This window comes from Meleagris gallopavo, chromosome 31 (assembly GCF_905368555.1).
Source record: "Meleagris gallopavo chromosome 31, MGAL_WU_HG_1.1, whole genome shotgun sequence".
NCBI classification, from domain to species: Eukaryota; Metazoa; Chordata; class Aves; order Galliformes; family Phasianidae; genus Meleagris; species Meleagris gallopavo.
The window spans coordinates 2,299,721-2,326,230 of record NC_139434.1 but is presented as its reverse complement, the minus strand read 5'-3'; the positions used below and the strand labels follow the sequence as shown (position 1 = coordinate 2,326,230).

The following is a 26,510-nucleotide window of genomic DNA, read 5'->3' as shown; positions in this document are numbered from 1 at the left end:
CCCCGTAGGCACGTGGGTGCAGACCCACAGCTGGGGGACCTCGTTAGTGCTGTCGGCAATTAACTGCCAATCTGCAGGTCGTCCCCATGCTGCTCCTCGCCAGGCTTTGACTGGGAAACGCCGCCCAGCTTCCATCCATCCCATCAACCCAATGGGATCGGAGAGGATGCCAAGGCGTTGAGGGGGGGGAGCGAGGGGGGAGCGGGGATTGGGGCATCCCCAGTGGCGACGGTGTTGGGGTGGGACCCGGGGATGCCCTGCGTCCCTAAATAATTTGTCCCCATGCCCTGAAATCCCTGGGTCACCCCACACCGGGGTGGGGATGGAGGATGCTGGATGGGACCCAGGGCTGAAAGCTCTCAGAGTCGGTCGGAGCCGAAAGAGAGGAGATTGCTTTGTGCTCTGGGCCTGGAGAGGAGCCAGAGGAGGGACGTGAGCCGGGCAGAGCCATTCGCTGCCCTCCGCAGAGCTGCGCCCACTGATCCAAGGGCAGTGGGGCAGGGAACGGGGCTTGAAAACACCTGAAAACGGCGCTCTGGGGTGGGACAAAGCAATGGTTAAATCAGGGCTCCATCCACAAACAGTCCCGGGCTAAAAATATCCCTCCTCTGGGCAGCACCATTCCAGGAGAGCACTCCCAGAGCATCGACTCGTTGCCTTTTTTGAAGGGATCGTGGCTTTGATAGAGCCGCACGGGACGGGGTTCCCCCACAGCCGCTCCTCTCTTGGCTGGGAAAAGCCAGCGACGTGGAGCTGGGGAGGAAAGGGTTAAAGCCGTCTTCATCCCAGCGCTCTTCCTCGGCCCCTCCGTCCTTCACTTCCTCCATCCCGTTGGGTTTGGTGGTCCATAGGTCCGGATTGGTGGCTGCGGTGTCTGTATTAGAGGTGAGTGTCCCCATGCTGCCCCTGTCCCTCTGTCCCTCTGTCCCTCTGTCCCTGCGCTGTCCCCAGGTGCTCTCAGCCCAGCCCTGGAGAAGATGCTGCAAGGTGAGGATGTGGAGATGCTGTCAATCACACGGATCACGCCGGAAAAAAGGGATTTGGGGACCAAACCTGCGCTCTACCAACCACACCTTCACCCCCGTGCTGCTGATCCTGGTCCCCTCCCAGCCCCTTACTGGGGTTTGGGTGCTGATAACAGCCTGCATCTCTTTATCAGCACAGGGGCACCCGCAGCTTGGCACAGCACATCAGGCTTTAGGATCCTCAGCCTCCCCCAGACCCCAAAGCCATTTGGGTCCCCGGTTGCTCCATCCCCTTATGAAGCCCTCATTGAGTGCCGGGTTTTAATTAGCACCCCCCACGTCAGAGCCTCATTAAGTTTTTCCCGTTGCGGCGGCGGATGTGGGTCAACGTTTGAGGTTTGGCTGTTGATGTTGGGTTGTTGTTTTTTTTTTTATTTCCTCTTCCAAACAGATGAATTTCCTCCCTCCCTGCTGACGACAGATGCTGGCAGGGGCCGGGCGCAGTGGCGGGGCAGGGGGGACGCAGACGATGGACCCTCAGTAGGGTGAGGGAGCACCCTGTGCCCCCCCGGTGCGGGTGAGTGATGGGGGGATGGGTGTGGGGTTGTGGCCAATGGGGAGCCGGTGGGGGTTGGGGGGGGGTGCTGTGGGTTGGAGGGTGGGAGATGGGGGTGGGTGGTGGTGGGTTTGGGGGTGGAGGTGGAGGTGGTGGGTGATGGAGAGGTGCTTCCTTGGAGAGAGCACAGAGCTCTGTGCTGGGGGATGGAGAGGGGCTGGGGGACAGGAGGGTGGTGGGGACAGGAGGGTGAGGGGGACAGGAGGGGGAGGTGGGGACAAGAGGGGGTGGTGGGGATGGGGTCAGGGGTGGCACAGTTTGGAGTGGGGAAGCTCCGGCAAGCAATAGGGAGGAAGGAGCCACGTTGGACCTCCGATCTTCGTGCCATGTGCTGGAGATCCCTTCTGTGCCATCCAGTGCCCCTTTGTTCCATGGGGATGGGAAGTCTGGGGGCTGGGGGTGGTTCTGGAGGGGTTCTGGGGGGGTCACAGCATCGCCCTGTAGTTTCTGGGTGACTCGTATGGGGAAGGGCCCGGCCACGTGTCTCCGCTCAGGTTGGGTGTGCTGAGCCTCCAGCTATGGGGCTGCTGCTTGTGAGCCCCCCATCACCCCATCCCGTGGCCTGGCCCCATATGGGGGGGTCCAGGATCTGACCCTGTGCAGCTGGAGGTGCCTGGAGGGGGGGGGGATCATGCTGGCCCTGCACCCAGCCTGGTGGGAGGTGAAATGGGGAAATGGTGACATGGTGACACGGTGACATGAATGTGCTGCGTTCGCATCCTCCCTCCTCTGGGGACTTTCAGCACAGCTGCAGCTCCGGAGGCATTGGGGGGAGGGGGGGTACAGTTATTGCCACCCAGAGATGGAATCGTGGCTCCTTCACCCATGGGTGCAGGGAGATCAATGGCTGCTGGGGTGGGGGGGGCTGCTGGGGGGCTCTGAACACAGTCAGGATTGGTGCCATGGCAGAGGGAGAGGGGATGAGAGACCCTATGGGTGACGCAGTGGGGCACGGGGTGGGCAGCATCTGCAGGGCAGAAACAGCTGGGAACATCTGGATGGGAAATGGGGGAGGGGGGTAAGGGAGGGCTGTGGGGACACTGAGTGGTGATGAACACACAGGGTGGGGGTGGGGGTGGGGGTGGGAATGGGATGGGGGTTGGAACAGGGATGGGATGGGGTGGGATGGGGATGGGGATGGGGTGGGGATGGGGATGGGATGGGGTGGGATGGGGATGGGATGGGGATGGGATGGGAGTTGGAACAGGGATGGGGATGGGGATGGGGATGGGGATGGGATGGGATGGGGACGGGATGGAATGGGGATGGGGATGGGATGGGGATGGGGATGGGGATGGGGTGGGATGGGGATGGGATGGGGGTTGGAACAGGGATGGGATGGGGATGGGGATGGGATGGGGAGGGGATGGGGTGGGATGGGGTGGAACGGGATGGGGATGGGGATGGGGATGGGGATGGGGATGGGGTGGGATGGGGATGGGATGGGGGTTGGGATGGGGATGGGATGGGGAGGGGGATGGGGTCGGGATGGGGTGGGATGGGGTGGGATGGGGATGGGGATGGGATGGGATGGGGTGGGATGGGGATGGCAACGAGGGTGAGGATGGAAAGGGTGTTGCTTGAGGACTGAATGGGATATGGGTAGGATGGGAAAGCTCTTTCCTATGGGAAGTGCCAGGCTCTAAAAAACCCCCAAGGGGATCCCAAAAGAGTCGCTTTCTGGTGCTGTGCAGCTTACCTCAAGACGTTGCGCTGGTGCAGCGGGGCTGCTGTGCAAAACGGGTGAGGAATGCCCCAACTTCAGGGCTCCCCTCTCCCCGCAGGGTCTCCTGGTGCTGCCATGGAGGGGTCCTCAGTGCTCAGCCCCTCCTCGTGGGAGAAACGACGCGCCTGGGCCCGGCAGAGCCGCTGCTGGAGGACCACAGTGGTGGAGGAGGAGGCGGCTGCAGCCATGCAGGACATCCCGGAGCTGCAGTCACCCCACCTGGACGACGTCTTCCTCGAAGGTCCGCGATGCCCATGAGCATGCGTGCAAATGGGGGTCTGCGCACGGGATGTGTGCATGCAGAGGGATGTGTGCTCACACGCGGATCATTTCACGTGCTGACACATCTGCGAGTGTGTGTGTGTGTGTGTGCAGTGCACATCAGTGCTTGCAAGCAGCTGTGCACATCCCTCAGCTTGGCAGCCAGCTCTGCACCACGCCGAGTTGGTGACCACAGCAAACCCGGCTCCCTCGTGCCGCTTTATCTCATCTCTGCTCCCCGCAGGAAGCTCCTCCAGTAAGATAGAGACGTGGCTGCAGGACTGCGGGTGAGCTGCGGGGCCATGGGGTGCACAATGCCTCCCTGTCTGTTCCCCGGGGCTTTCTGCACCCGGGGGGGGGATGCTGGAGCTGCACAGGAGCTGCAGGGATGCACGCATCGTGCAGAAGGCTCTGCTGGCCCTTCGCTCCGTGCTCAGCCACTCTTGGCAGCAGCGGCGCTGTGCTCACCCTCTGAGCATCCCCCCGCCACACCGTCCAACCCAGCCTCATCCCCATCCCTCAACCCTCATCCCACCCTGCTCAAATCCCCCTTTCCCACCCCCGCGCCCCCAGCACAGTGCAGTGTAGCACTGCTGGACCTCACGGGGTTTTGCTTCGGGTTCAGGTCATCCTTGGAGGCGCTGCCGGAGGAGTTGTGCTCACTGGGTCCCTACGGTACGTGGGTGCTCTGTGGGCACAGCATGGAGGGGCTGAGGGTGGGGGTCTCCCCTCTGATCCCCGTTGCCCCTCGGGGCGATGCTGTCTTGCAGGCTGTGGGAGCAGCAGCACCAGCTTTGAGGACGACCTGACGCTGGGAGCTGAAGGTAGCAGCCACCCCCGGGGGTCCCTTCCTTTTCCCAAAGCTCTGAGCATCCCTGGAGGATGCGGGGACAGGGAGCACAGCGATGGGGAGAGGCTGTTTGTCCCGGATGGTTTCGCTGCGGTCATAGGATGGGGCTGCAGACACAGGGCCTGTCCCCAAAGCTCCCCAGATGTCCCCTCCCATTCCCTGCCACCTCTCTGCTTCCTTTTTGCAGCTCTTCTGCTACCAGGGAACGATAAAACCTTGGGCAGGTGAGAGCCGGATCCCATCCCTGCACTTTCCCACCTCTCAGCCCCAGCCGCCAGCACTGCTCTGTCCCCAGGGCTCCCCCAGGCTGTGACACCCCGTGGCATCTCTCCATGCAGGGCTCTGCAGGGCAGACGCCTCAGCCTGGGGCACAGCATGGCATCCAGCGCGCCCTCCGGCCTCACCAACCGGACCAGCTCCAGGTGGGGACCCCGATGGCTGCGGGGGTCGTCCTCTCATGAGAGCCGACACCCGAACCCTACACCCACCCTACACCCAACCCTACGTCCATCCTTTATCTAACCCTAAGCCTATAACCACCTACATGTAACCCTAACCCCACATCCAGCCTACATCCAGCCTACATCCAGCCTACACTCAACCCTACATCCACCCTACATACACCCTGTACCAAACCCCACATCCAACCCTCATCCACCCCACATCCAACCCTACATCCACCCCATATCCACCCTACACCCAACCCTACACCCAACCCTACATCCACCCTACATCCACCCTACACCCAACCCTACACCCAACCCTACACCCAAGCCTACATCCAACCCTACACCCAACCCTACATCCACCCTACATCAACCCTACATCCAGCCCTACATCCACCCTACACTCAACCCTACATCCAACCCTACATCCACCCTACACTCAACCCTACATCCACCCTACACCCAACCCTACATCCAACCCTACACCCAACCCTACACCCAACCCTACACCCAACCCTACATCCACCCTACACCCAACCCTACATCCAACCCTACATCCAACCCTATACCCAACCCTACATCCAACCCTACATCCAACCCTACATCCAACCCTACACCCAACCCTACATCCAACCCTACATCCACCCTACATCCAACCCTACACCCAACCCCACATCCACCCTACACCCAACCCTACATCCAACCCTATACCCAACCCTACACCCAACCCTACACCCCCCTACACCCAACCCTACATCCAACCCTACACCCAACCCTACACCCAACCCTACATCCAGCCCTACATCCACCCTACACCCAACCCTACACCCAACCCTACACCCAACCCTACATCCACCCTACACCCAACCCCGCATCCACCCACATCCACCCTACACCCAACCCTACATCCAACCCTATACCCACCCTACACCCAACCCTACATCCAACCCTACACCCAACCCTACATCCACCCTACATCCAACCCTACACCCAACCCTACATCCAACCCTACATCCACCCTACACCCAACCCTACATCCAACCCTACACCCAACCCTACACCCACATCCACCCTACACCCAACCCTACATCCAACCCCACATCCACCCTACACCCAACCCTACATCCACCCCACAGCCACCCTACACCCATCCCTCACCCTACACCCGTCCCCCCGCAGCATCTCCGAGGTTCTCGATTGGTGCCAGGTGGACGCTGAGGAGATCCTCTACAATTTGGGATTCGTGCAGCCGGGGCCGGGCGCTGTGACTCGCATCCCTTCACGCTTCTTCTCCTCCCCATCCCGAGCCAAAGGCATCGACTTCCAGCTCTTCCTGAAGGCTCAGGTGCAGCGCCTGGAGATGGAGGATCCCTGCCTGATGCTGGCCAGTGAGTGGCACCGGGGGGACGACGATACGGGGGGAGGAGGGGGCTGCGTTCTGCGCTTGTCCCCCTGCCCCGTCTGATGGAGCTGGGGTTGATCTGCTGAGCTGCGCTTTGTTCTGTGGGGGTGGTGGTACAGCTCCCCGTACAAAGGTGGTGGTCCCATAGAAATTGGGAACGGTGGTCTCACACATCACTTCCCCCATAGAAACTGGGAAATCGGGGTTTCATGCCTCAGTTTCCCCATACAAACTGGGAGCTGTGGTCCTGTGTGTCTGTCCCCCCATAGAAACTGGGAGCTGTGGTGCTGTGTGTCTGTCCCCGCATACAAACTGGGAGCTGTGGTGCTGTGTGTCTGTCCCCCCATAGAAACTGGGAGCTGTGGTGCTGTGTGTCTGTCCCCCCATAGAAACTGGGAGCTGTGGTGCTGTGTGTCTGTCCCCGCCATACAAACTGGGAGCTGTGGTGCTGTGTGTCTGTCCCCCCATAGAAACTGGGAGCTGTGGTGCTGTGTGTCTGTCCCCCCATAGAAACTGGGAGCTGTGGTGCTGTGTGTCTGTCCCCCCATAGAAACTGGGAACAGTGCACCCATGTATCACCCATACATGGGAAATTGTGGTCCTCTGCCTCAGTTTCCCCGTGGAAACTGGGAGCTGTGGTCCTGTGTGTCTGTTCCCCCATAGAAAGTGGGAATGGTGGTGGTCCCATGCCTTGGTTCCCCCATAGAAATTGGAGATGGTTGTCCCATGCTCCAGTTCCCCTACAGAAAGTGGGGAATCGAGGTCCTGTGCCTCAGTTTCCCCACGGAAGCAGAGTGTTGCTCCATTTTCCCAGCTGATCAGAGCACGGCCAGCTGTCAGGGCCCACCTAAAGCCCCTCCCCCCTCCCCAATCTCCCTCCCCCCTTTCCCTTACCCCCTTCCTGTCCTCCCCAGGTCGCTTCCAGCAGGTCCAGGCTCTGGCTGCCACAGCAGACGCTTTCTTCTGCCTCTATTCCTACGTCTCCAAGACCCCCCTGCAGCGCATCTCCCCTTCACACCTCGCCTGGACCGACCCCGGCATCCCCGAAATCCGCATCCCCCCCCCCCAACCCCCACCCTCTCACCTGCAGAGCGTCTGAGGGCGGCCGTGTCCAAAATGTGTCTGTATGCCCCCCCCGGGCCGGGGGTTCCCTGGGCAGGGTGGTGCGGGAGGTGCTGGAGCGCAGCCGGGGGGAGAGGTTTTGCTTTGATCCCGATGATGTGGAAAGGTTGGGGGGGGTTGCTGGTTGTGGGGTGGCTGTTGGGACGTCGCCACGTGGAGGTGGGGGGTCCTCGTGGTTTGATCAGGGGGTCCCCATGTGCCACCATCAGCGAGGGATGGAGATGGCTGTGGGACGTGGCCAAAACTCCACGGTGGGGGCTCTGCTGGGGGCGGGGGATGCTCCGTGCCCCCCAGGAACAGGACGGGGTGACACAGAGGATGGACAGCCACGGGTGAATGTCACCTCATCCCCAACGCTGGGTGCAGTGGCCACCAACGACAGCTGGCTGTGTGCCCCCCCTGCACAGCTGGGTCACAACGGGGACTCAGAGACCTCACCCAGGGGGACGAAAGGGGGGCAGCACCCAGGAGAGCCCCCACACCCCCACGGGGCACCACCCCACTGCGCAGCGGGTGGAGACCAACGGGGTCAGCAGAGCAGAGGACGGAGCAGAGGATGGCACTGGCTGGGTGACGCTGACTGGCAGCAGAGCGACGCAGCGGGGCTGCAGACCCCAGGGAAGGGTCCCACTGCAGGGAGCTTCGTGTCCCACCACCCCAACTGGGCTGAGACCAACGAAGCCGTGGATTCCTTCGAGATGGAAGAGGTGAGGGGGGCAGTGCTGCTGCTGGGGAGGGGGCTGCAGGTGGGCAGCGGGGCGGGCAGGAGGATTTACACACGTGCTCCAGCCCCTCTTTGGCACAACCAACTCACTGCGCCCTGCTGTGTTTGTGCAGGTGATGAGCGACAGCGACGACGGTGATGATGATGATGATGATGATGATGATGAAGAAGAAACCAGCTGCTCTGTGAGGTTCCGCAGAAGTAAGCCGTGGCTCTTTCCACCCGCGCACACAGGTTGAGGGGTTTGTGGAGGGTGCAGAGGTGCAATGCATCCCATCCCCACCCTCCAGGTTTGATGCTCTATGGGGTCGGTGGGCACTCGGACAGCAGCGGCTTCGTGGAGGAGCCCCTTCCTGAGCAGACGGAGTGAACCCACCCGGGGGTCTCCTGCCCTGCACCCCCCCCAGCTGCTGCTCCAGCACCGGAGTGCAACACTGGGTGCGGGAAAGTTTGCACCGCTGCACTTCAGGCAATGGAGCCCATCCTCAGCACAGAGCTGAGCACCGCGTGGACACTGTGTGTGTGTGTGTGTGTGTGTGTGCAGCGTGCAAACGCATGCACAAGAATGTTGGATGCACCCAAAACTCAGGACTGGCACCTGCACAACACCCCTCCCTCCCCCCCCCCAGCCCCATTTCCTCGGGGCTTCACTTGCACTTTGGAGTCAGCTGCTCCCCCGGCGCTTGGAACACTAGGATGGGGGTTTGCTGGGGGAATAGCTGACAGCACACTGGAAATAAAGGTCCCAATGGGATCAGGCCGTGTCCCTGCACTGCTGGGGGGTCCCAAGGATGTGGGTGAGGGCTGTGTGTGGCTCTCAGGGTGTGCAAAGTCGGAGGAGGTGCTGCCTTTGGGCATGACTCATGCAGCGCTCGCTGTTCAGGGTTTATTTTGCTCTCCATCTCTTCTCACCCCTCCGAAGCCTCTCTCTCCTGTTTCCTTATCTGGGTGCTTTATGGCTCCGGGCCTGTTCTTCATCTTCCTGCCACCTTATCTTTATGGCTCCGCTGTTCTTCCTCTCCTTGCAGCTCTGGCATCCGAACGAAACCGCAGTGATGCTCTGCAGGACTGCAGCCTTAACCCCTCCCGCTCTGCTTCCCACGGGGCAACCAAACATGGGGGGCACAGTCCCAAACTGGGGGCAGGGTGACCTTGGCACTTCCCGCTCCCAACTCTTCCCATCCCCATCTCTTCCCATCCCCAAATTTCCCAACCCTTTTTATTCCCTGGGTTGATGGAAGCTGACCCCCTTCTCTCTGCTCCATCCCACCCAGGGCCACCTCCCCATCCCCAGAGGGTCCCACCCGTGTCCTCCCCACTCCCCGTGGGCCACCAGCCCTACTTACACGCCATGAACGCCCTTCAGCAGGAAGAGAAGTGGTGCCAATGGCCTTTGGATGGGAAGGAAGGCTCCAGCCCCCCAGGCATCAGCGCTGGAATTAATGGGGAGGGAAAGTCCTCGTGGGTAAACAACCCAAAGACTTCCCAGTGGAGCACAGCCAAGGATGGGATTATCCTGGATTAACCACCAGCCCCTCCAGCACCGGGTCTGGCTCTCACCACAGCCCTACCCTGCGGGATCTGTATGGGATCTGTATGGGAACCCCAACCTGGGGGGTGCACAGAGGGGGTTGGGATCCCCCCTTGGTCATCACCCCACTCCCCTCGCTCTGCCTGGTCCTGGTTCCCGGGCTGTAGATGGGATTACATCTCCACCAGCCCCAGGATTTGTCCTGGATGGGGCTGTGCAAAGCCATGGGGACACACATGGGCACCTCATCCCAACCAGTGGTCATCGGGGCCGGGCTGGAAAGCAGCACACAGCACCGGGAGCCAGCAGCTGGTGTTGGGGACCAGGCAGGGGACACACAGTGACACCTCCATGCTGCAGAGCCCAGGGCAGCAGGAGCTGCACATCATTACATTCCATGCATACATTGCAGCCCTCGGTGCTGCCAAGACCCAAAGTGGGGGTTTTGGAGCTGGTGCTGAGTTAATTCAGTGGGATGGAGCATCCTGTAAGAGGTGTCTTAAAATCAAGAAGCTCCTCTTGGAATGGAGGAACAACACTGAAGTGGTGGTGGGAGGGGATCCCGGGGGTCTTTTATCCAAACCCTGCACTGAGCTCCACTGCAAAGGGGCTGAGACATTTTGGAGACCCCCCCGAGCAGCACCAAAAGGGTTTTGCAGCACAGAGAAGAAGGAAACCAGGACTGCATGGAGCAGAGGCGCAGCACGGGTGTACATTTGGGAACACACAACCATCACTTGGTTCCTTTGCTCTCCACCCACCCCGCAGCCCCAAACCTTTTCCCATCCCCTCCCCACCCCCAACTCCTCCAGAAGTTTCCCTGCTTTCTCCTGCATTATTTTCCTGCAATTTCAGCCCCGTTTTCTCCAGTTCTGCTGGAGATCTGAGTGCACTCAGGTGGATCCTGACGGGCCACGCTCCGCTGCCTCCATCCCAGCACGACGTGAGGATGGAGCTGATCGCTGCGGGTGGGATGCTGCCCTGCAGCTGTCTGAAACACGAAGCAAATCCCTTCCTCCCCAGTGCACACTCACTCCTGGACACGAAGCAGCGTGGGGAGATAATTCATTCACCTCCCCCCTGTGCTCGCGCCCTTCCCTCGGTGCATCAGCGTTCCCCAGGCGTTTTAATGGGGGAAGATGCTCTGAGCTCCGTCCACATCCCCAGAATGGGATGGAGAGATGCTCTGCCCCACGCCAAGGGGCATAATGGGAGAGTGTGGGGTCTTCTGGGGGGGGGTGTATGGGGTGCCCTGAGTATGCAGGTAGCAGCCACCCAATGTTTTGTGTCTTTGGCACACTCTGGAATTGCTCCCACACGTGCAGCCCTGGGGGACCAGGAGGTTTTGGGTCGGGTCCATCCGCTCCGTGCTCCCCCAGGAGCTGCGGGGCTGATCCCTGCTAATCCCACACTGGCCCAGTGCCCGGGCTCAGCACCTTCCTACCACCCCATCCCCTCCGATTGGTGCCTGCTGCCTTCATAAGAGACAGAACGGAGCCTGGGCTCATCCTGGGGCTGCGGTCACCACCTGAGCTCCGTGGGGATGATGAAGTTCTACGCAGTGCTGCTGCTGGCTGGGCTGGCCTGCTGCCTGGCTGCAGGCTGTGAGTAGGACAGGACCCCAGTGGGGCGGGATGTCCCTTAGGGGATGCCTGTCCCACCTGTGGGGTGGGCTGTCCCCGTGCCCAAACCCCTCAGCCTGGGGTTGCTCACACTGTGTCTCTTCCATTCGCAGTGCCCGTCAACGAGACGCCGACCGTGGGGCAGGGTAAGCGGGGGTCCTGTGTGGGGATCTGTGGGGCTGGGGGCTGAGATTTCACTAGGAACTCTCCGAGCATCCCAATCATACAGAGAACTCTTCTGGGGCTTCTCCTTTGCTCTGTAAGTGGGTGAGTGATGCTCCCTCATCCCTCCCTGCCCTCCAAAGTGTGGGATCTGAGCCCCCTGCAGCACGAAGCAGCTCTGGGGATGGGGCAGGGGGACCCGTGCAGGCACAGCTCACGGAGGGGGCAGCTCCCAGACCCCCATTTCTCCCCACAGATGTGAAGGTGAGCGTCAGAGCTGCCGAAGGAGCGCTGGTGGATTTGGCAGACGTGGTGGAAAGCCTCCTGCGCTCCCTGGGAGACACCCTGGCCGGGGTGGTCAGACTGCTGATAGGGGGAAAAGCGAGTGAGAGGGGATCAGGGTGGGAGGATTTGGGGGCTGCGGTGCTGAGGGGCTCCCACAGCCCCCCCTGTCTGGGATGGGGACATATCTCACCTCTCTGCTCCTCTCTCCTAACAGAATAGCGAGCAGCCGGCGTGGTGAGCGCTGCCCTCCCTGCTGGGGGGACATGGGGACGTGGGGACACGGTGCTCTGCCCATGGGCTCCGCTCCATTCCAAGGTGCCATCAGTGCCACCAGCTCACCCTGCAGCCCTTCCCGTGTGAACACAGCTCCAAACAAAGCTTCCAATAAAGCAAACTGCTAATTGCTGCCTGTCCTGTCCCTCCTGCTGCTTGCCCATAGAGGCTGCGCTCTGACCCGGGTGCTTTCCTGCTCCCATCTCCCTCGGATGAGTGGGGTCTTCCCAACCAAAGACCCAATTCCAGCATTTGGTGGCTGAGTCCCAGGGGTTCCTTGTGCTTTTGTAGCAAAGCCACATCCTGGCACTGTCACACAGAACCACAGAGCTGCAGGGGTTGGAAGGGACTTCTGGAAACTCACTGAGTCCAGATGCGTCGCTAAACCAGGTTCCCTATGTCAGGTCTCACAGGTGGGCATCCACGCAGGGCATCTTGGGCATCTCCAGAGAAGGAGAGTCCACCACCTCTTTGAACAGCCCGTTCCAATGCTCTGTCACTCTGATAGCAAAGTTTTCCTGGTGATAGTGTGGAATTTCCTGTGTCCCGTTTTCTGCCCTTTGCCCCTTGTTCTACCGTTGCTCAGCACCAAAAAGAGCCCACCCCCGTTGGCTCCTATGTGTGGTGCTCCTACCATGCCCACCAACCCTATGGTCAATGTCTGCAGTCCTTTCTCCACTCTGGAGACCACCCCACTGCTGCACCCCCACCCAAACCTGTCCTGCAGACAGACCCCAAACCCCCAACCGACCCTTCTTTCCCATCATCTCATGTGCTGGCTGCTCAGTCCATGACATCCTCCATCCCCGTGTCCCATCACTTGGGTGACATTCTTGGCGACATCCAGAAGGCACCACAGCTCATTTCCATCCTCTACTGGACTCCTCAGCCCCATGGCACGGCTGTGGGGTGACTCAGTGGGATCTGGGTGCTCAGAGGAAGTTTGGAACACATAGGAGGGTTTTGCCCGTGCCTTGAGCTGTGGGGTCAGGCTGCTTTCTCACTGTGGGACACTGGGGCTGTGCTGGTGATGGAGAGCAGTCTCCAAGCACAGCTTCTCTTTTGGGATCTCATGGGAGCATCCTATGGGTCCCAGGAGGCGACATGGGCCATAACCTCGTGCTCCTGGTGTTGTTACCTTCAAGCAGTGCCTGCAGGTCCTGCACCCTTCCCTGTGCCCCTCACTGCAAATCCCCACCTGGTTTTGGTGCAGCTCCTGGAGCGGTATTTGCTCAGTGGGGTTCCTGACCCCCAAATGGATGAAGGGAACTGGGATGTTTAGTGGGGTGGGTATGGATCCGGCCCCAGCTCAGACACCTTTCAGAGCCAATTTGGCCGATCCGTTGTGGTCCAACCCTGTGCCAGGACCCCTCCCACCCGGATGCCCCCTGGGTTATTTCCCTTCCTGGAATTCCCCTCTCATTAGCAGAGTTCGTTAACTCCAGAAGGCTTTTCTCAGCCCTTTGCAGTCTCACTCACCCACTCTGCTGGCAGGACGGCTCTGGGCCCTTCCAATGCCCCCATTCGGGGGGATATGGCACTCTGGGGTGCCCTGGATACAAGGAGGGCTGGTGGCCTTTGGGGACACAGAGTGTCACAGGGTGGTGGTGCACAGGGTGGGACCACCTCCTGCCTCCTCCTTGGTGCCACATCCCACACCCTTCTGCCATCCCCTTCGGGGCTGATGGGGTTCCCCTTTCCCCCTGCTCAGCCCCCAGGGGTTGGACCATTTCTCCCTCATCTCCGACCGTTGATGTTCCCATTGCAGCACCCACCACCAACCCCATCTCCACCACTCTGCGAGCGTCCCTGCACCACCCACCCATACACCAAAGGGTTTTTCTGGGCATGGGATGTGACAGAGATGACTTAAACGCTTCTGCTGTGCTGGAGAAATCCACGCTGGGCTCCCACTCCCAGCAGTGCCCATCACAGGAGAGTGGGCACCATCCCTGGGTGCTCTCCTGATTCATTTCCCATCTCTTTCCCTTCTGATGCCTTCTGCTTGGGGTAGGAGCTTTGGTCTTCAAGCTCGACAGCAGCTGGCGTCTCCCATCCGAAATAAAGCCCCATCCATGAGCTCCTCCCCACTTTCTTCACAGCCCAACCTTGCGTGGGGGGCTCAGGGTGTCAAATGTGCAGCGCTGACACCCCGCTGTGCCGAAAACAGCCGGGGGGTGCTGGGTTGCCATGGCGATGAGGATGATGCTGGCAGCGCCGTGGGAGGATGCTGATCTACCCAGGAGTGGGGGAGAAGATTCTTGTCTTCTTCTTGGAGCCGTGGATCTGTCCCAGAGCACAGGGAAAGAGCAGAGTGGTGGTGAGCAGGGGTTGGTCCCATGGGGACGTACCCCAAAAGCTGTGTGTGAGCAGGGGGTCGTGCTGGGAAAGCAAAGCAGAGCCTTCTGGTGTCCCTGACCTCCACCCCAATGCTTTTTGGTGTCCCACACCAACAAACCAATGCTCCCTGGTGTCCCAAACCAAGACTCAGTGCCTTCTGGTGTCCCTCCTGTGGATCCTATGGGAATCCTCATGGATTTGCTGAACTTTGCTTCAGCTTGGAGCATTAAGGGATAGGAAGATGGACAAAAGTTGTCCACCACCAGTGCATTTCAAAGCCTTTTCTCCAGCAGTGTGGGGATGACCTAAGAGCAGGCGGTGGCAATGCCTGACATTCCCTGGAGCAGATTCTTTGCAGGAAAGCAGACCTGGGCATGCAGGTGCAGAGGACAAATGGCTCATCCTTGTTTGCTGAGCTGCCTTCAGCTCCCATCACAGAATCACAGAACCATAGAATCATAGAACTATGGAATGGTTGGGTTGGAGGGACCTGAAAGATCACAGAGCCATGAGACCATTGGGTTGGAAGGGACCTGAAAGATCACAGAGCCATGAGAAGGTTGGGTTTGGGTTGGAAGGGACCTGAAAGATCACAGAGCCATGGGATGGTTGGGTTGGAAGGGACCTGAAAGATCACAGAGCCATGGGATGGTTGGGTTGGAAGGGACCTGAAAGATCACAGAGCCATGGGATGGTTGGGTTGGAAGGGACCTGAAAGATCACAGAGCCATGGATGGTTGGGTTGGAAGGGACCTGAAAGATCACAGAGCCATGGGATGGTTGGGTTGGAAGGGACCTGAAAGATCACAGAGCCATGGGATGGTTGGGTTGGAAGGACCCGAAACATCACAGAGCCATGGGATGGTTGGGTTGGAAGGGACCTGAAAGATCACAGAGCCATGAGATGGTTGGGTTGGAAGGACCTGAAAGATCACAGAGCCATGGGATGGTTGGGTTGGAAGGGACCAGCACCTTCCAGCACTTCTGGGCAGCTCAGAGCACCCAGCTGTGCTGTGCACCCACGCAGCAGTGCTCTGAATGCACATTCCCCCCTCTGCACCAGCCAAGGAAAGCACAGGGGGTGGATAAATGTATGCACGGACAACAGCAGCACCGCCAGCAGCAGCTCCCACCTCCAATGTGCCACCTCAGGTGAGAAAAGTCTCATCGTGCAGTGAGAAGTGTGCCGTGTTTTGCTGACAGAAGGGCTGCTGGGAGCTGCCAGAGAGTGGGATGTCCTCGGGGAGATGGCACACACCATCCTGCTTGTTCTCTGAGGTGGGTTATGGCGTCAGCAGCCATAGGTTTGCTTGGGGTGGAGTGAAGCCTGAAGGAGGCTGTGGCTGACAGAGCTCTGGTGGTTGCACAGAGCACAGAGCGGGGTGGATTTGTCCCCAAATCGTGGGGATTGACCTTAAAAAGGTGACACTTTTGGCACCAAAGCACAGAGTGAGGATGCTCGCAGCAGGCGGTGGAGATGGGGATGGGGCACCCGTGGTGCTGGTACCCAGTGACAGCAGGATGCTGAGCCCCCAAAGGTCCCCAAAGGACTGAGAGGGGGCACTGGGGGTTACGAGGTGCCCTGCAGCCACCACGAGAGGTTGCACCTCCACCACTGCACCCCTCCATCCCTACAGAGGGTCTGAATTCCACCCCAGCAACCTCAACACGAAGCTCTGAGCCATCCTGGCATCCCATTACCTGGAGATGCAGCAGCTCTGGGCGCCGATGGGTTTGGATGTCACCCAAACATGAGCACACCTCGTTTACCCCCACCCTTCCGAGGAGCACCAGGAGGGGACGCAGCCCCCCAAGGCATCACCTCTTGCTGCACTCTCTGCTGTTTCCAAGCTGGGCCAATTCAGGAGCCTGGAGCTGACCCAGCTGGCTGCAAGGATCTCAGTTAACTCAATTCACTGCTATTACTGTCAGTCAGACCTAACGACCCGACGCGGAGTATCAGCCCTTCGAGGACCCGTTTCTAATTAATGCCAGCTCATAAACTAATTAATGGATTTGCTTGTAAATTCTAAAATCCACACTCCCTGCAAAGAGCAATCCTTTCTCTTCGGGGAGAACGCGCCGTGAGGACGCTCAGATCCAACCCCAGCCAACATCCCCCTGCTTTGCTCTCCAGCAGCCTGGAAAAATCACCCTTGGCCGGGTCCAGGTGCCCGCGCTGGGTCCCAGCTCCTTTTCCCTGGGGCTGCTTTCCTCTGAGCAGCGCAGGGCTGGGCAATCTTCACGCCTGGCCGGGGTTTGGGTCGGGGCCAGCTGGACCGGGACCGCGGCCGTTCCTGGGGGCGGTTGTGGGGCTGGGGGGGAGGCAGCTGTGCCAGGAGGCTGCCAAGCGGGCAGGGAGCGCAGCCATGCCCGCAGCGCAACATCTGGGGCCCACCACGGCCAGCCAGGCAGCAGTGTCCTCATCTGTGCCAAGGAACACTCCTCCTCCTCCTCCCCTCCTCCTCCTCCTCTTCTTCCTCTCCTCCTCATCCTCCTCCTCCCCTCCTCCCCCCCTTCTTCCTCTCTTCCTCCCTCTCTCCTTCCTCTCCTCCTCCTCCTCGCCTTCTCCCACTCCATTTTTTCCCCTTCTCCTCCTCTTCTTCCTCTCCTCCTCCTCTCCTCCCCTTCCCCCTCCATCCTGCCCAAGGCAGGGGACTGAGGACAAACCTCCTCCATCCTCTGGGGACTTCTGCACAGGCTCTTCTTGGGATGAATCCAATCCCAAGAGCCACGGCCACCTCGCAGGGATCCTTCTATTCCCACTGTGGTGGCTGAAGGGGTCAGAAGTGGCCTCCGAGGCACCCAGGAATTGGGGCTGAGCGTTAGATCCCAACTTCCTGAGCACTGAGGCTGTGTGCTGCCCCATGCTCTGCCCCCACAGCCTGTCCTGCATCCCCTGCCCCACGCAGCAGGCGGTGCTCAGGATTACACGACCTCTCCAGCTTGGGGACCTCAGCGCCCAGCAGCTCCCAGTGCCCCCAGTTCGCACCGGTGCCCCAATCCTGGGATGGAGAGCATCCAGCCGCGGGACACGGACACCCAGAGGGCTGTTGAGTGTTCTTACCAGCAGATGTCAGCTCCCGCTCGGGGATGCGCATCCAGCTCACACAGCCGGCACCGCTCGGAACTTTGCAGTGCGTGCCTTGGGGTTCCTTTTCCTATGGGGCAGCGCACTGCCTGGGTTCCCCACGCTGATCCCAAGTCGGGTGCCGATGCTCTGAACTCACAGCTCCCGCAGGCTGCACACAACCGGGTGATGCTCCACGGGGATGCGGTGGTGACTGTGAGTGCCGGGACACCGGGAGCTTTGGAGCATCGGGTCGTGCGGAGCAAAATTAAAAACATTTCTGGACGGAAGGGGAAAGATGGGGGGTAAACGCCATGTGCTGAGCATCCAGGGGAGGGTTTGGAGATAGGAAGAGGAGCAACTGGGGGGGATGGAGCCTGGGCTGTGCCCCCACTTCGGGAGCAAAGGAGAGGGGATGGAAGCAGCGCCTGTGCTGCTACGAGCAGATGTCGGAGCTCGCGGCCCCGCATCCCCTCCGCCGAACGGATGGACTTCGGAGGTGCATTGAGATGCAAAGCAGGCTGGCACGGGGCCGGGATGAGCACCGACTGTTCCCCCCAGCAGCAACACCCTTTCTGGGGATCCCATTACGGGGATGGGGTTCTGCCCTCCCCCACGCTGAGTGGGACCACGGGTGTCACTCACCGCCCCCTACGTGCGCTGTGTCTGCTCCTAACGGGGACAACCCCCGCTTGGGGACGTCCCCAACCCCTCTCTCAGGGGCTCAGCAGCTCGGGATGATGCCCAGCATCCCTGCCAGCTCCGCGGGGCCGCGGGCGACGGGGAGCGAAGCTGGGATTTCCCAGCTGTGCCATCAGGCGTCTTGCAGGCAGCCAAGAGTGGAGCGAGCCAGAGCGTGTGCTGGCCCTGCGCCCCGTGTGCTGCACAGGGGGTCACTCCCGGGGACAGCAGTGCTGGGTGCTGAGCCCATCTGTGCCTCCAGACCCCATCTGAGCCCGCGGGCAGCGTCCCAGCCATCCCAGCCTCTCCTGCCCGCCCTACGGGGGCCGTTCGGTGCACGGTGGGGGAAACTGAGGCGGGGAGCCACGCGAAAGGACTCAGCAACTCCTGCACGAGGGTTTGCGTGCCCACGAGTGTGGGTTCTCCTCGTCCTTGCATCCTCATCTCCAGGAGCTCTTGGGATGAGCATCCCCGACACGGGAACACTTCCCAAGGGACGCAGATGATCCCTTCTCACTGCCACCGTGCTGCGACAGCCCCCAGACCCACACTGGGACTGGAGAGACCCCCATGGCCGAGCCCTTGGGGACCCCTTTGTCACACAGCTCATCTCCCCCCCCCCTCCCCACCGCCCCAGTCCCCGGTGCCACCATCGCTCAATGTGACAAACACGGGTCAGTGAGCGCCGGCCGGGGCTGTTCCCCCCTTTGCCACAGCCCAGCCGGGCTCCCCAGCCCTGATTTCGCTTTAATTGCATTCCCCAATGTCATGCAAATCAGGCTGCCTCGGCGCAGCTGTCAGGATTAAATTAGACCCCGTTAATAGGCGGTAATTGCGTTTCCGAACTGGCCCAGGAATTCCAGCCCGGGCGATGGGCAGCGGGGCCGGGGCAGCCGTGTGCTTTCACAATATTTACTCTGGCAATTACTCTCCCTTCCAGGCCACGGCCCTGCAGAGGGGATCAGATTATGGGATGGAGAGAAGTGCCGGGACCGAGGCTGGTCCGTGGTTTGGGCACGCGGGGGGCTTTTGTCCTCCCCTTTACTCAGTGTGCTCTGCTCTGAGCTGTGGGATGCTGGCATCCCCCTCTCCCTGCCGAACCCCAAATGCAGCCCCCGGTCCTTTTCAGCGCATTGTGCAGCTCCAGGTGTCCCCAAATCCCCCAACCCCACAAATAGGATCCTGCGGGGCTGTGGCTTCACCACAGTGCAGGGGTGGGGGCACCTGAGAAGGAGCACTGGGGGGAGGTGTCCCAGCAGAGGATGGGAATGGGAAGGGGTCAGGGAGTGGCATTGGGGTGGGGGACATCTCCAGTGCCACCAACAGATGGGGTGACGTGGAAATGGACCTGCTGCCTCCACTCCAGGTGTCGTCGGGGTGGGGGAATCTGTTCCTGCTGGGCTGCAGCGGAGGGAAACCGAGGCACGGGGATGGGATGTGCAGTGGGATGGGGACACATCGTGCCAAGCTCTGACATTGATGCCTGGGGAACGGAGATGTGGGGATGGATATTGGGTGGCGGGGAGAGTGCATGGGTGATGGGAGGGGTGGGGTGGCACTGGGGTGGGGGCCCCACAGGGGAGGGGAAGGAGATGGGGTGATGTGAGGACGTGGGGTGAGGAGGAGGGGGGGGAGATGGGGTAAATGGAGGGATGGAGGAGAGCTGGGGGGGATGGATATGGCCGTGAAGGGATGGAGGACATCATGAAGCAGAGGATATCGCTGTGAGGGGACAGAAGAAACCTTGGGGGTGTGGAAGATGCCATGAATGGATGGAGGGAATGGGAAGGCACACTGTGTACAGGAGGACACGCAGGGCTGTGGGGCTCTGGGGGAGGACAGCTGGCCATAGATTGGCTGCAGGCAGCCCAAGCATCGCTGCGCTTTGCCATGGGGCAGCTCCTCTCCTCCCAGTGCTCCCGCAGCCCCATGTTATCAGTGGGAACTCCCAGCAGAGCATCACCCACTCGGGATACGAGGGTCTCCAATCCCATCGCAGCCCTCACCACCCTCCCTACATCCAATCCCCCATCCCAGCCCTCCCGTGGGCTCACTGCCAGTGGAGCGGGAAGGGGAACATCTTGCACGAGAGATCCCGGGGGGGGGGGGGGGGCTCCGAGCCGCCGTAACCCCGAACAGATGCAAAGCCCCCTCACAATGGGATTAACGTACGGCACGTGGACGGCCCCGGAGCGGCGCTGAAAGGCAGCAGACAAAGCGCCCTGCCCGGATCCGGGGGTCAGCCGTGCTCCCAAGCTTGGGGGGCCACCGTTGTCTCCATGTGTGGGGATGTGGCCGTGTCCCCCCAGCGTGGTCCGCTGTCCCTTTTGTGCATCCGAACCTGTTGGAGCCATCTGTCAGGGAGGGGACGGTGTAGCAACAGGCAGATTTATTGGCTGCAATCTGTTTCCCCCCAACGCCCTGACCGGCCCGGCCCGGCGCTGGGAAGTAAGCCATGAAGCCACTAATGAATTAATTAGTATTCCCCGTAATCCCAGGCTGCCAAGGATGTGATTGTGAGAGCTCTAAATGAGTGTGAAGGGTCCTCCGTGGAGGCGTGTGCTGGGGAAGCCCCATGTAGTGATGGTCAGCAGGGGTGGGGTTGGAGATGGGATGGGGATGAAGATGGGGTGGGATGGGATGGGGTGGGGATGGGGATAGAGATGGAGATGGGGATGGGGATGGGATGGGATGGGGATAGAGATGGGATAGGATAGAGATAGGATGGGGACAGGGATGGGGATGGGATGGAGATGGAAATGGATCGGATGAAATAGGATGGGATGGGATGGGGATGGAGATGGGATAGGATGGGATGGGATGGGGATGGAGATGGGATAGGATGGAATAGGATGGGGATGGGATGGGATGAGATGGATAGGGAATGGGATGGGATGAGCATGGGGATGGTGGGCATGGGCATAGGGGGTGGATTTGGGGTGCCACTGCAGTTCCTCCTTTCACCCCCCATGCTGAGCGGGAGCTCAGCCTCTTACCTGGGTGTCTGCATCCCTCTGGGCAGAGGAGGTGAGTGATAGGTTCAGCAATCAGGGGATGAATAAGGAAACCAACAGCTGTGTGGTCTGTACTGGTGAGCACTGGGAAAGAGGGAAACTGATGGTGGAGAAGGCAGCATCTGTCCCAGGTAGAGACTGGGGCCAGCCCTGCTCTGCTCCATGCAAGGCTCCCCATCTCTCTCTTCCTTAATTAATCTATTCTACTTTTTCTCCATTGCCCCCTCCCACTGCCCAGAGCCAGACCTGGAGGCAGGAGCCCTGGGCCCCTTCTCTTGTCTGACAGCAGTAATCTCAGACGGGCCCCTTCTGGCCACACCAGCAATTAATTACTCCCCCTTGCACTCTCATTACAATCAGGAGGGAGACGCAGCCGCCGTGCCCGTCCCGAGCACCTGGGGCAGAGCCAGCAGCACCCAAGGCTGTGCTCTGCTGGATGGGAATCTCTCTGTGGAGAGAGGACTGTCCTGGTGCTGGGAAACTGGGGAGGATGTCCAGTGGTGCCCTTCCAGGAGTACCCATAGCGGGGTGCCCATCTGGGGGTGCCCATCCAGGGGTGCACATCCAGTGGTGCTCATCCAGGGGTACCCATCGAGGGGTGCCCATCCAGGAGTACCCATACGGGGTTCCCCATAGAGGGGTACTCATCTGGGGGTGCCCATCCAGTGGTGCCCATCCAGGAGTACCCATAGCGGGGTGCCCATCTGAGGGTGCCCATCCAGGGGTACCCATCCAGTGGTGCCCATCCAGGAGTACCCATAGCAGGGTGCCCATCCAGGGGTGCTCATCCAGTGGTGCTCATCCAGGGGTACCCAAGAGGGGTGCCCATCTGGGGGTGCCCATCCGGGGGTTCACATAGAGGGGTACTCATCTGGTGGTGCCCATCCAGTGGTGCCCATCTAGGGGTACCCATAGTGGGGTGCCCATCTGAGGGTGCCCATCCAGGGGTGCTCATCCAGTGGTGCTCATCCAGGGGTACCCATAGAGGGGTGCCCATCTGGGGGTCCCATCTGGGGGTACCCATAATGGGGTACCCATCCGGGGGGTGCTGATAGAGGGGTACCCATCTGGGGGTCCTCATCCAGTGGTGCCCATCCAAAGGTGCTCATCTGGGGTTGCTCATCCCAGGGTGCTTTTCTGGGGGTGCCCGTCCCACAGTGCCCATCTGGTGTCGTTCATCTGAGGCTGTTCATCTCAGGGTACCCATCGAAGGGTGTCTTTCCAGAGGTGCTGATCTGGGGGTGTTCATATGGGGATATTTACCCCATAGTGCCTATCTGGAGATGCCCATTCAGGGTCACTCATCCAAAGGAGCTCATCCAGGAGGTGCCCATCCAGCAGGTGCTCATCTGAGGATGCTCACCTTGGGTTACCCACCTGGAGGTGTCCATCCACGGGTTCCAATCGAGGGGTGCCCATCCGAGGGTACCCATCTGAGGCTGCTCACCTGGAGGTGCCCACCCAGTGATGTCCATCCTGAGGAACCCATTCTCATCCCCATCCGAGGCGCACCCACCCGGGGTCGCTCGGGGTGCCCACCCCGGAGCACCCACCCCACCCGTGCTTTGCCGTCGGGGCTCCGTCGGGCAGCGGGAGGAGCCGGGATCGGTCACCTCCCCCCGGAGGAGGAGTCACGGGGGAGCGGCGGCACTGCAGGAGCCGCGGGCAACGAGGAGCTCTCAAAACCGCCCCGAGAGCGGAGCCGAGCGCTGCCGGTGCCGTCCGCACCTCCGAGGCTGCAGCCAGCATGAGCGAGTGACAGCGGGGAAATCGCTCCGGTGCCCAGGTAAGGGCGGACCGGGACCCCCGGGAACACCACGACCCCTCCGATGGGGGCTCCGCGCCCGGCTCCGTGCGTCCCCGACGGCGGGACAGCGGGGCGGTTACCGCCATCTGCCCCAAGGCAGCACCCTGGAGTGCGCGGCCCCAGCTGGTCCCCCCCTCCCCGGTCCCTCTGCCTCCCAGCTGAGGCCCCAGAGCCGGACTGGGACCCCCCCATCACGTCGGGGCTGAGCCGATGCTTGGGCTGCAGGTGATGGAGGTGAGGGGATGTGCCCCAGCCGACGGCTTTTGTTCCTCAGCTCTCGGATAGGGGCCCACAAAGTCTCCCCATCCCCACCTGCAGTGCTGCATCCCGAGGCCAGGCTGAATTTAATGGATGAAAGCACCCCCATCTTCCCTTCACTTTTTCATGGGTGCAGGGATGCCCTTGAGCAGATTTCCCTCCTCCAAAATCCACTGCATCCCCTCTTCTCTGTCCCTGCTTGGCTGAGGAGGGGACTGGGACCGAGAGTGAGACCAAGAGTGGGATTGGGGCTGCAGGAGCTCCTGGGTCCTGGACTCGGTGACAACGGTGCTCCCACGGCCATCCCATGGCCACGCTGGGGCTGAAGGAGCAGCATCTCTCAATGGGAGCTGCTGAGTTTTCTGCAGGCTGTGTTTGTGTACAGCTGGACCACATCCTGATGAGTTCCTGGGCAGGATGCAGCACAGGGCTGTTGAGTAAATTCTAATTTTCGTGCTCCTCCCGTGGGTGTTTTGTTCCTCCTGCCCTGATCTGTGATGTTTCCGTTTTGTGCCTGGTTTTCACACCAGCATCCTCCCAGGACCCTTTTCCCCAGGGTTTCTTCTGCTTTGGGTGGTCCCGTTTGGGGTCAGGGTCTTCACTCCAGGGGCTGTGCACTTCTTTGTCCTGAACTCTTGGGAGCAAGGGCTGAAATCCAATTCCTGGTCCTGCAGGAATGGAGTAGGAGTGGAACCCTCTTATTTTGGGGTGAGAGCTCAGTGCCTGGGAACACAATGAGAGAGCGAGGAGCACACAGGAGAGCTGAGCCGTTGCAAATTGGAGATTGAGGTTTAGTTTGAACAGGCTTGCTCCTGCAGTGGGTTTTGTTTGGTGTTTGGTTCAGATAATATGGGATGGAGACATCCAAAACCAAAGGTATCCAAACAAAACAGGCTGGAAGGGTTCCCTTTTCACAATGGGCTCCCAGTTCTCCTTCTCCTCTTTGACAAACTGGGAAGCAACCACAATGACTTCATCAGGCACTTCCCTCCTCGTCTACTTTTTTTTTTTTTTTTTTTTTAATATTCTGCAGGAATAAAAGAGAGCAAAGTCTCTAAAACTGCAAATTGGAAACCGTTTCCCTTCTCCAAAGGGGCACAGAGAGCAGCGCTGGGGCTCACAGCCCCAACGCTTTGCTGGTGGTCCCACCAGGATGCAGGCAGGACCAGCTCCATCCCAGCCAGATGTTCCATCAGCACCTCCCCTCACCAGATTTCAAAGCATCTGATGGTCTCCTATCCTACTGCTCCACCTGAGAGTTAATTGGGGCCACGTGGTCCTCCTGGGATACGGTGGCCGTGCGCAGTAATTAACACCCTAATCCAGCCTGCCGGCCCCACCTCTCGTATTAAAAGTGGGATTTTCCACGTGGGGTGGGTGGGGTGGTGGACCCAGGGCTTGGGCAGCGCACTTTCAGCAAAGCTGCTTAGATGTTAAGCTTTATTAAATGAGTCGGGCACGGTGACAGGATCTGCGGGGCTGATGGACGTGAAACCACGGCTGGGCTCTTAGGGCAGAGGTAAAGGATGTGCCGATAAAACGTGCTCAGGTTGGAGGAGATGGGGAGGTCAGGCTCCAAGCCAAACTCATGGGTGAGAGTAACCCCAAATAACCCCAAATAACCTCACGTAAGTTGAGTTCCTAAGAAAAGCCCCTAGGAAAATTCTTCCTTGGCTCCCGGTGCAGTGTGTTGGAGGAGAGTGGATTACTACCCCTTAATGTTGTCCAAAACTCAACCTTTTAGGGAAAATCGTGCTTGGGGTGCTGCGTGCCCCATACTGCAGCAGCGACTCCACCGTAAAACCCACTGGAGGTAATTGTAGAGACAGACAGACAGATGCTGTAGGTACCACTGATGGGCAGAAAGCAGTCGGTACCTCTGGGGGGCTGATTTTAGTTCCTCATGGACTCTGTGTTCCTGCTGGATTTGGTTAACGTCTCCTGTGCCCTCGTTGCAGAGCTGAGAGATGACGAAGGCATACACCAAGCCCAAGGAAATGGCAGAGCTGGTGGGCAGCCAGGGCTGGATGGACGATGCGCTGAGCTCTAAGGATGAGCTGAAGGCAGAGAACGGCAGGCAAGGACCTTTCGGGTTGGTGCCGGGCTTGAACGAAGAGCACGACAGCATTGAGGAGGAAGAGGAGGAAGAGGATGATGGGGAGAAGCCGAAGAGAAGAGGACCAAAGAAGAAGAAGATGACCAAGGCCAGGTTGGAGAGGTTCAGGGCTCGGCGGGTGAAAGCCAACGCTCGGGAGCGCACACGGATGCACGGACTGAACGATGCCCTGGACAACCTGCGGAGGGTGATGCCCTGCTACTCCAAAACCCAGAAGCTGTCCAAGATCGAGACGTTGAGGTTGGCCAGGAATTACATCTGGGCTCTGTCTGAGGTGCTCGAAACGGGGCAGACTCCGGAAGGGAAGAGCTTCGTGGAAATGCTCTGCAAAGGTTTATCCCAGCCCACCAGCAACCTGGTGGCCGGCTGCCTGCAGCTGGGGCCGCAGACCTTATTCCTGGAGAAGCACGAGGAGAAGACCCCCGGGTGCGAGTCGGCCATTTCCAGCCACTCCTTCACCTACCAGTCCCCGGGGCTGCCCAGCCCGCCCTACGGCTCGATGGAAACCCACCTGCTGCACCTAAAGCCCCCCGCCTTCAAGAGTTTGGTGGATGCTTCTTTTGGGAACCCCCCCGACTGCACCACTCCCCCGTACGAGGGTCCCCTCACGCCTCCCCTGAGCATCAGTGGGAACTTCTCCTTGAAGCAGGACGGCTCTCCAGACCTGGATAAGCCCTACGCCTTCATGGCTCACTACCCTTCGGTCAGCCTGGCGGGGGCACACGGACATCCCACCCACTTCCAAAACGCAGTGCCCCGCTATGAGATCCCCATAGACATGAGCTATGAGTCCTACCCTCACCACGTGGCCGGGCCTCAGCTCAATGCCATCTTCAACGAGTAGTAAAGCGGGGTCGGAGCCAAACTCTTGGCACAGAGATCGGCCACGTTGAGGAGCTCTTTTGTGAGGAAATCACTGCTGTGGGGCAGTGTGGTGGACTCCTGAGCATCCCCATGGGACGTCCCCATGGCCCTCCTGTCCCCTCCCACTCGTGTCACCGTGCTGCTGTTCAGAGCCACCCCCAGGAGCCATGCGAACCCTTCCTGAGAGCACTGCGGAGTCCCACACCTGCACTGAACATCACACCTTTCCGTGGGGGGATGTGGGTTTAGAAGCAGAACCAGCTCTGAGGAGTGATTGTATCTGTGGGTCTTCTCCCCCAGAAGCTGAACCCATTTGGGATGGAAGAGCCTGGAGGTCGTATCCCCATTCCCCATCCCCCAGTGATGCTCGTGGAG

The 26,510-nt window shown here is 60.1% G+C and overlaps 3 protein-coding genes across 4 annotated transcripts; all 3 read left to right on the top strand.

Moving 5' to 3' along the window:
• The first annotated feature begins 641 nt into the window (after positions 1–641).
• TESPA1 (thymocyte expressed, positive selection associated 1) lies at positions 642–12,120 on the top strand. Its single transcript, XM_085212411.1, is given in 14 exon segments — positions 642–885; positions 1,417–1,542; positions 3,366–3,548; positions 3,813–3,855; positions 4,194–4,243; positions 4,339–4,392; positions 4,606–4,642; positions 4,757–4,840; positions 6,044–6,252; positions 7,181–7,336; positions 7,339–7,395; positions 7,398–8,095; positions 8,226–8,313; positions 8,403–12,120. Coding segments are annotated over 12 exon segments (1,722 nt in total). The 5' UTR covers positions 642–885; positions 1,417–1,542; positions 3,366–3,382; the 3' UTR covers positions 8,483–12,120.
• On the top strand, positions 11,113–12,120 carry LOC146542459 (uncharacterized). Of its 2 annotated transcripts, XM_085212413.1 has the most exons (4): positions 11,113–11,247; positions 11,379–11,411; positions 11,684–11,812; positions 11,927–12,120. In XM_085212413.1, exons 1-4 carry the CDS (start codon positions 11,187–11,189, stop codon positions 11,929–11,931), a joined length of 228 nt encoding a protein of 75 aa, XP_085068539.1. In that variant the 5' UTR covers positions 11,113–11,186; the 3' UTR covers positions 11,932–12,120. The 2 variants fall into 2 exon arrangements, with proteins under 2 accessions (XP_085068539.1, XP_085068538.1); XM_085212412.1 differs by having other exon boundaries at positions 11,684–12,120.
• Positions 12,121–25,122: 13,002 nt separating this feature from the next.
• NEUROD4 (neuronal differentiation 4) lies at positions 25,123–26,115 on the top strand. Its single transcript, XM_085212163.1, has one exon. The coding sequence runs from the start codon at positions 25,123–25,125 to the stop codon at positions 26,113–26,115; it is 993 nt and encodes a 330-aa protein (XP_085068289.1).
• The last annotated feature ends 395 nt before the right edge of the window (positions 26,116–26,510 follow it).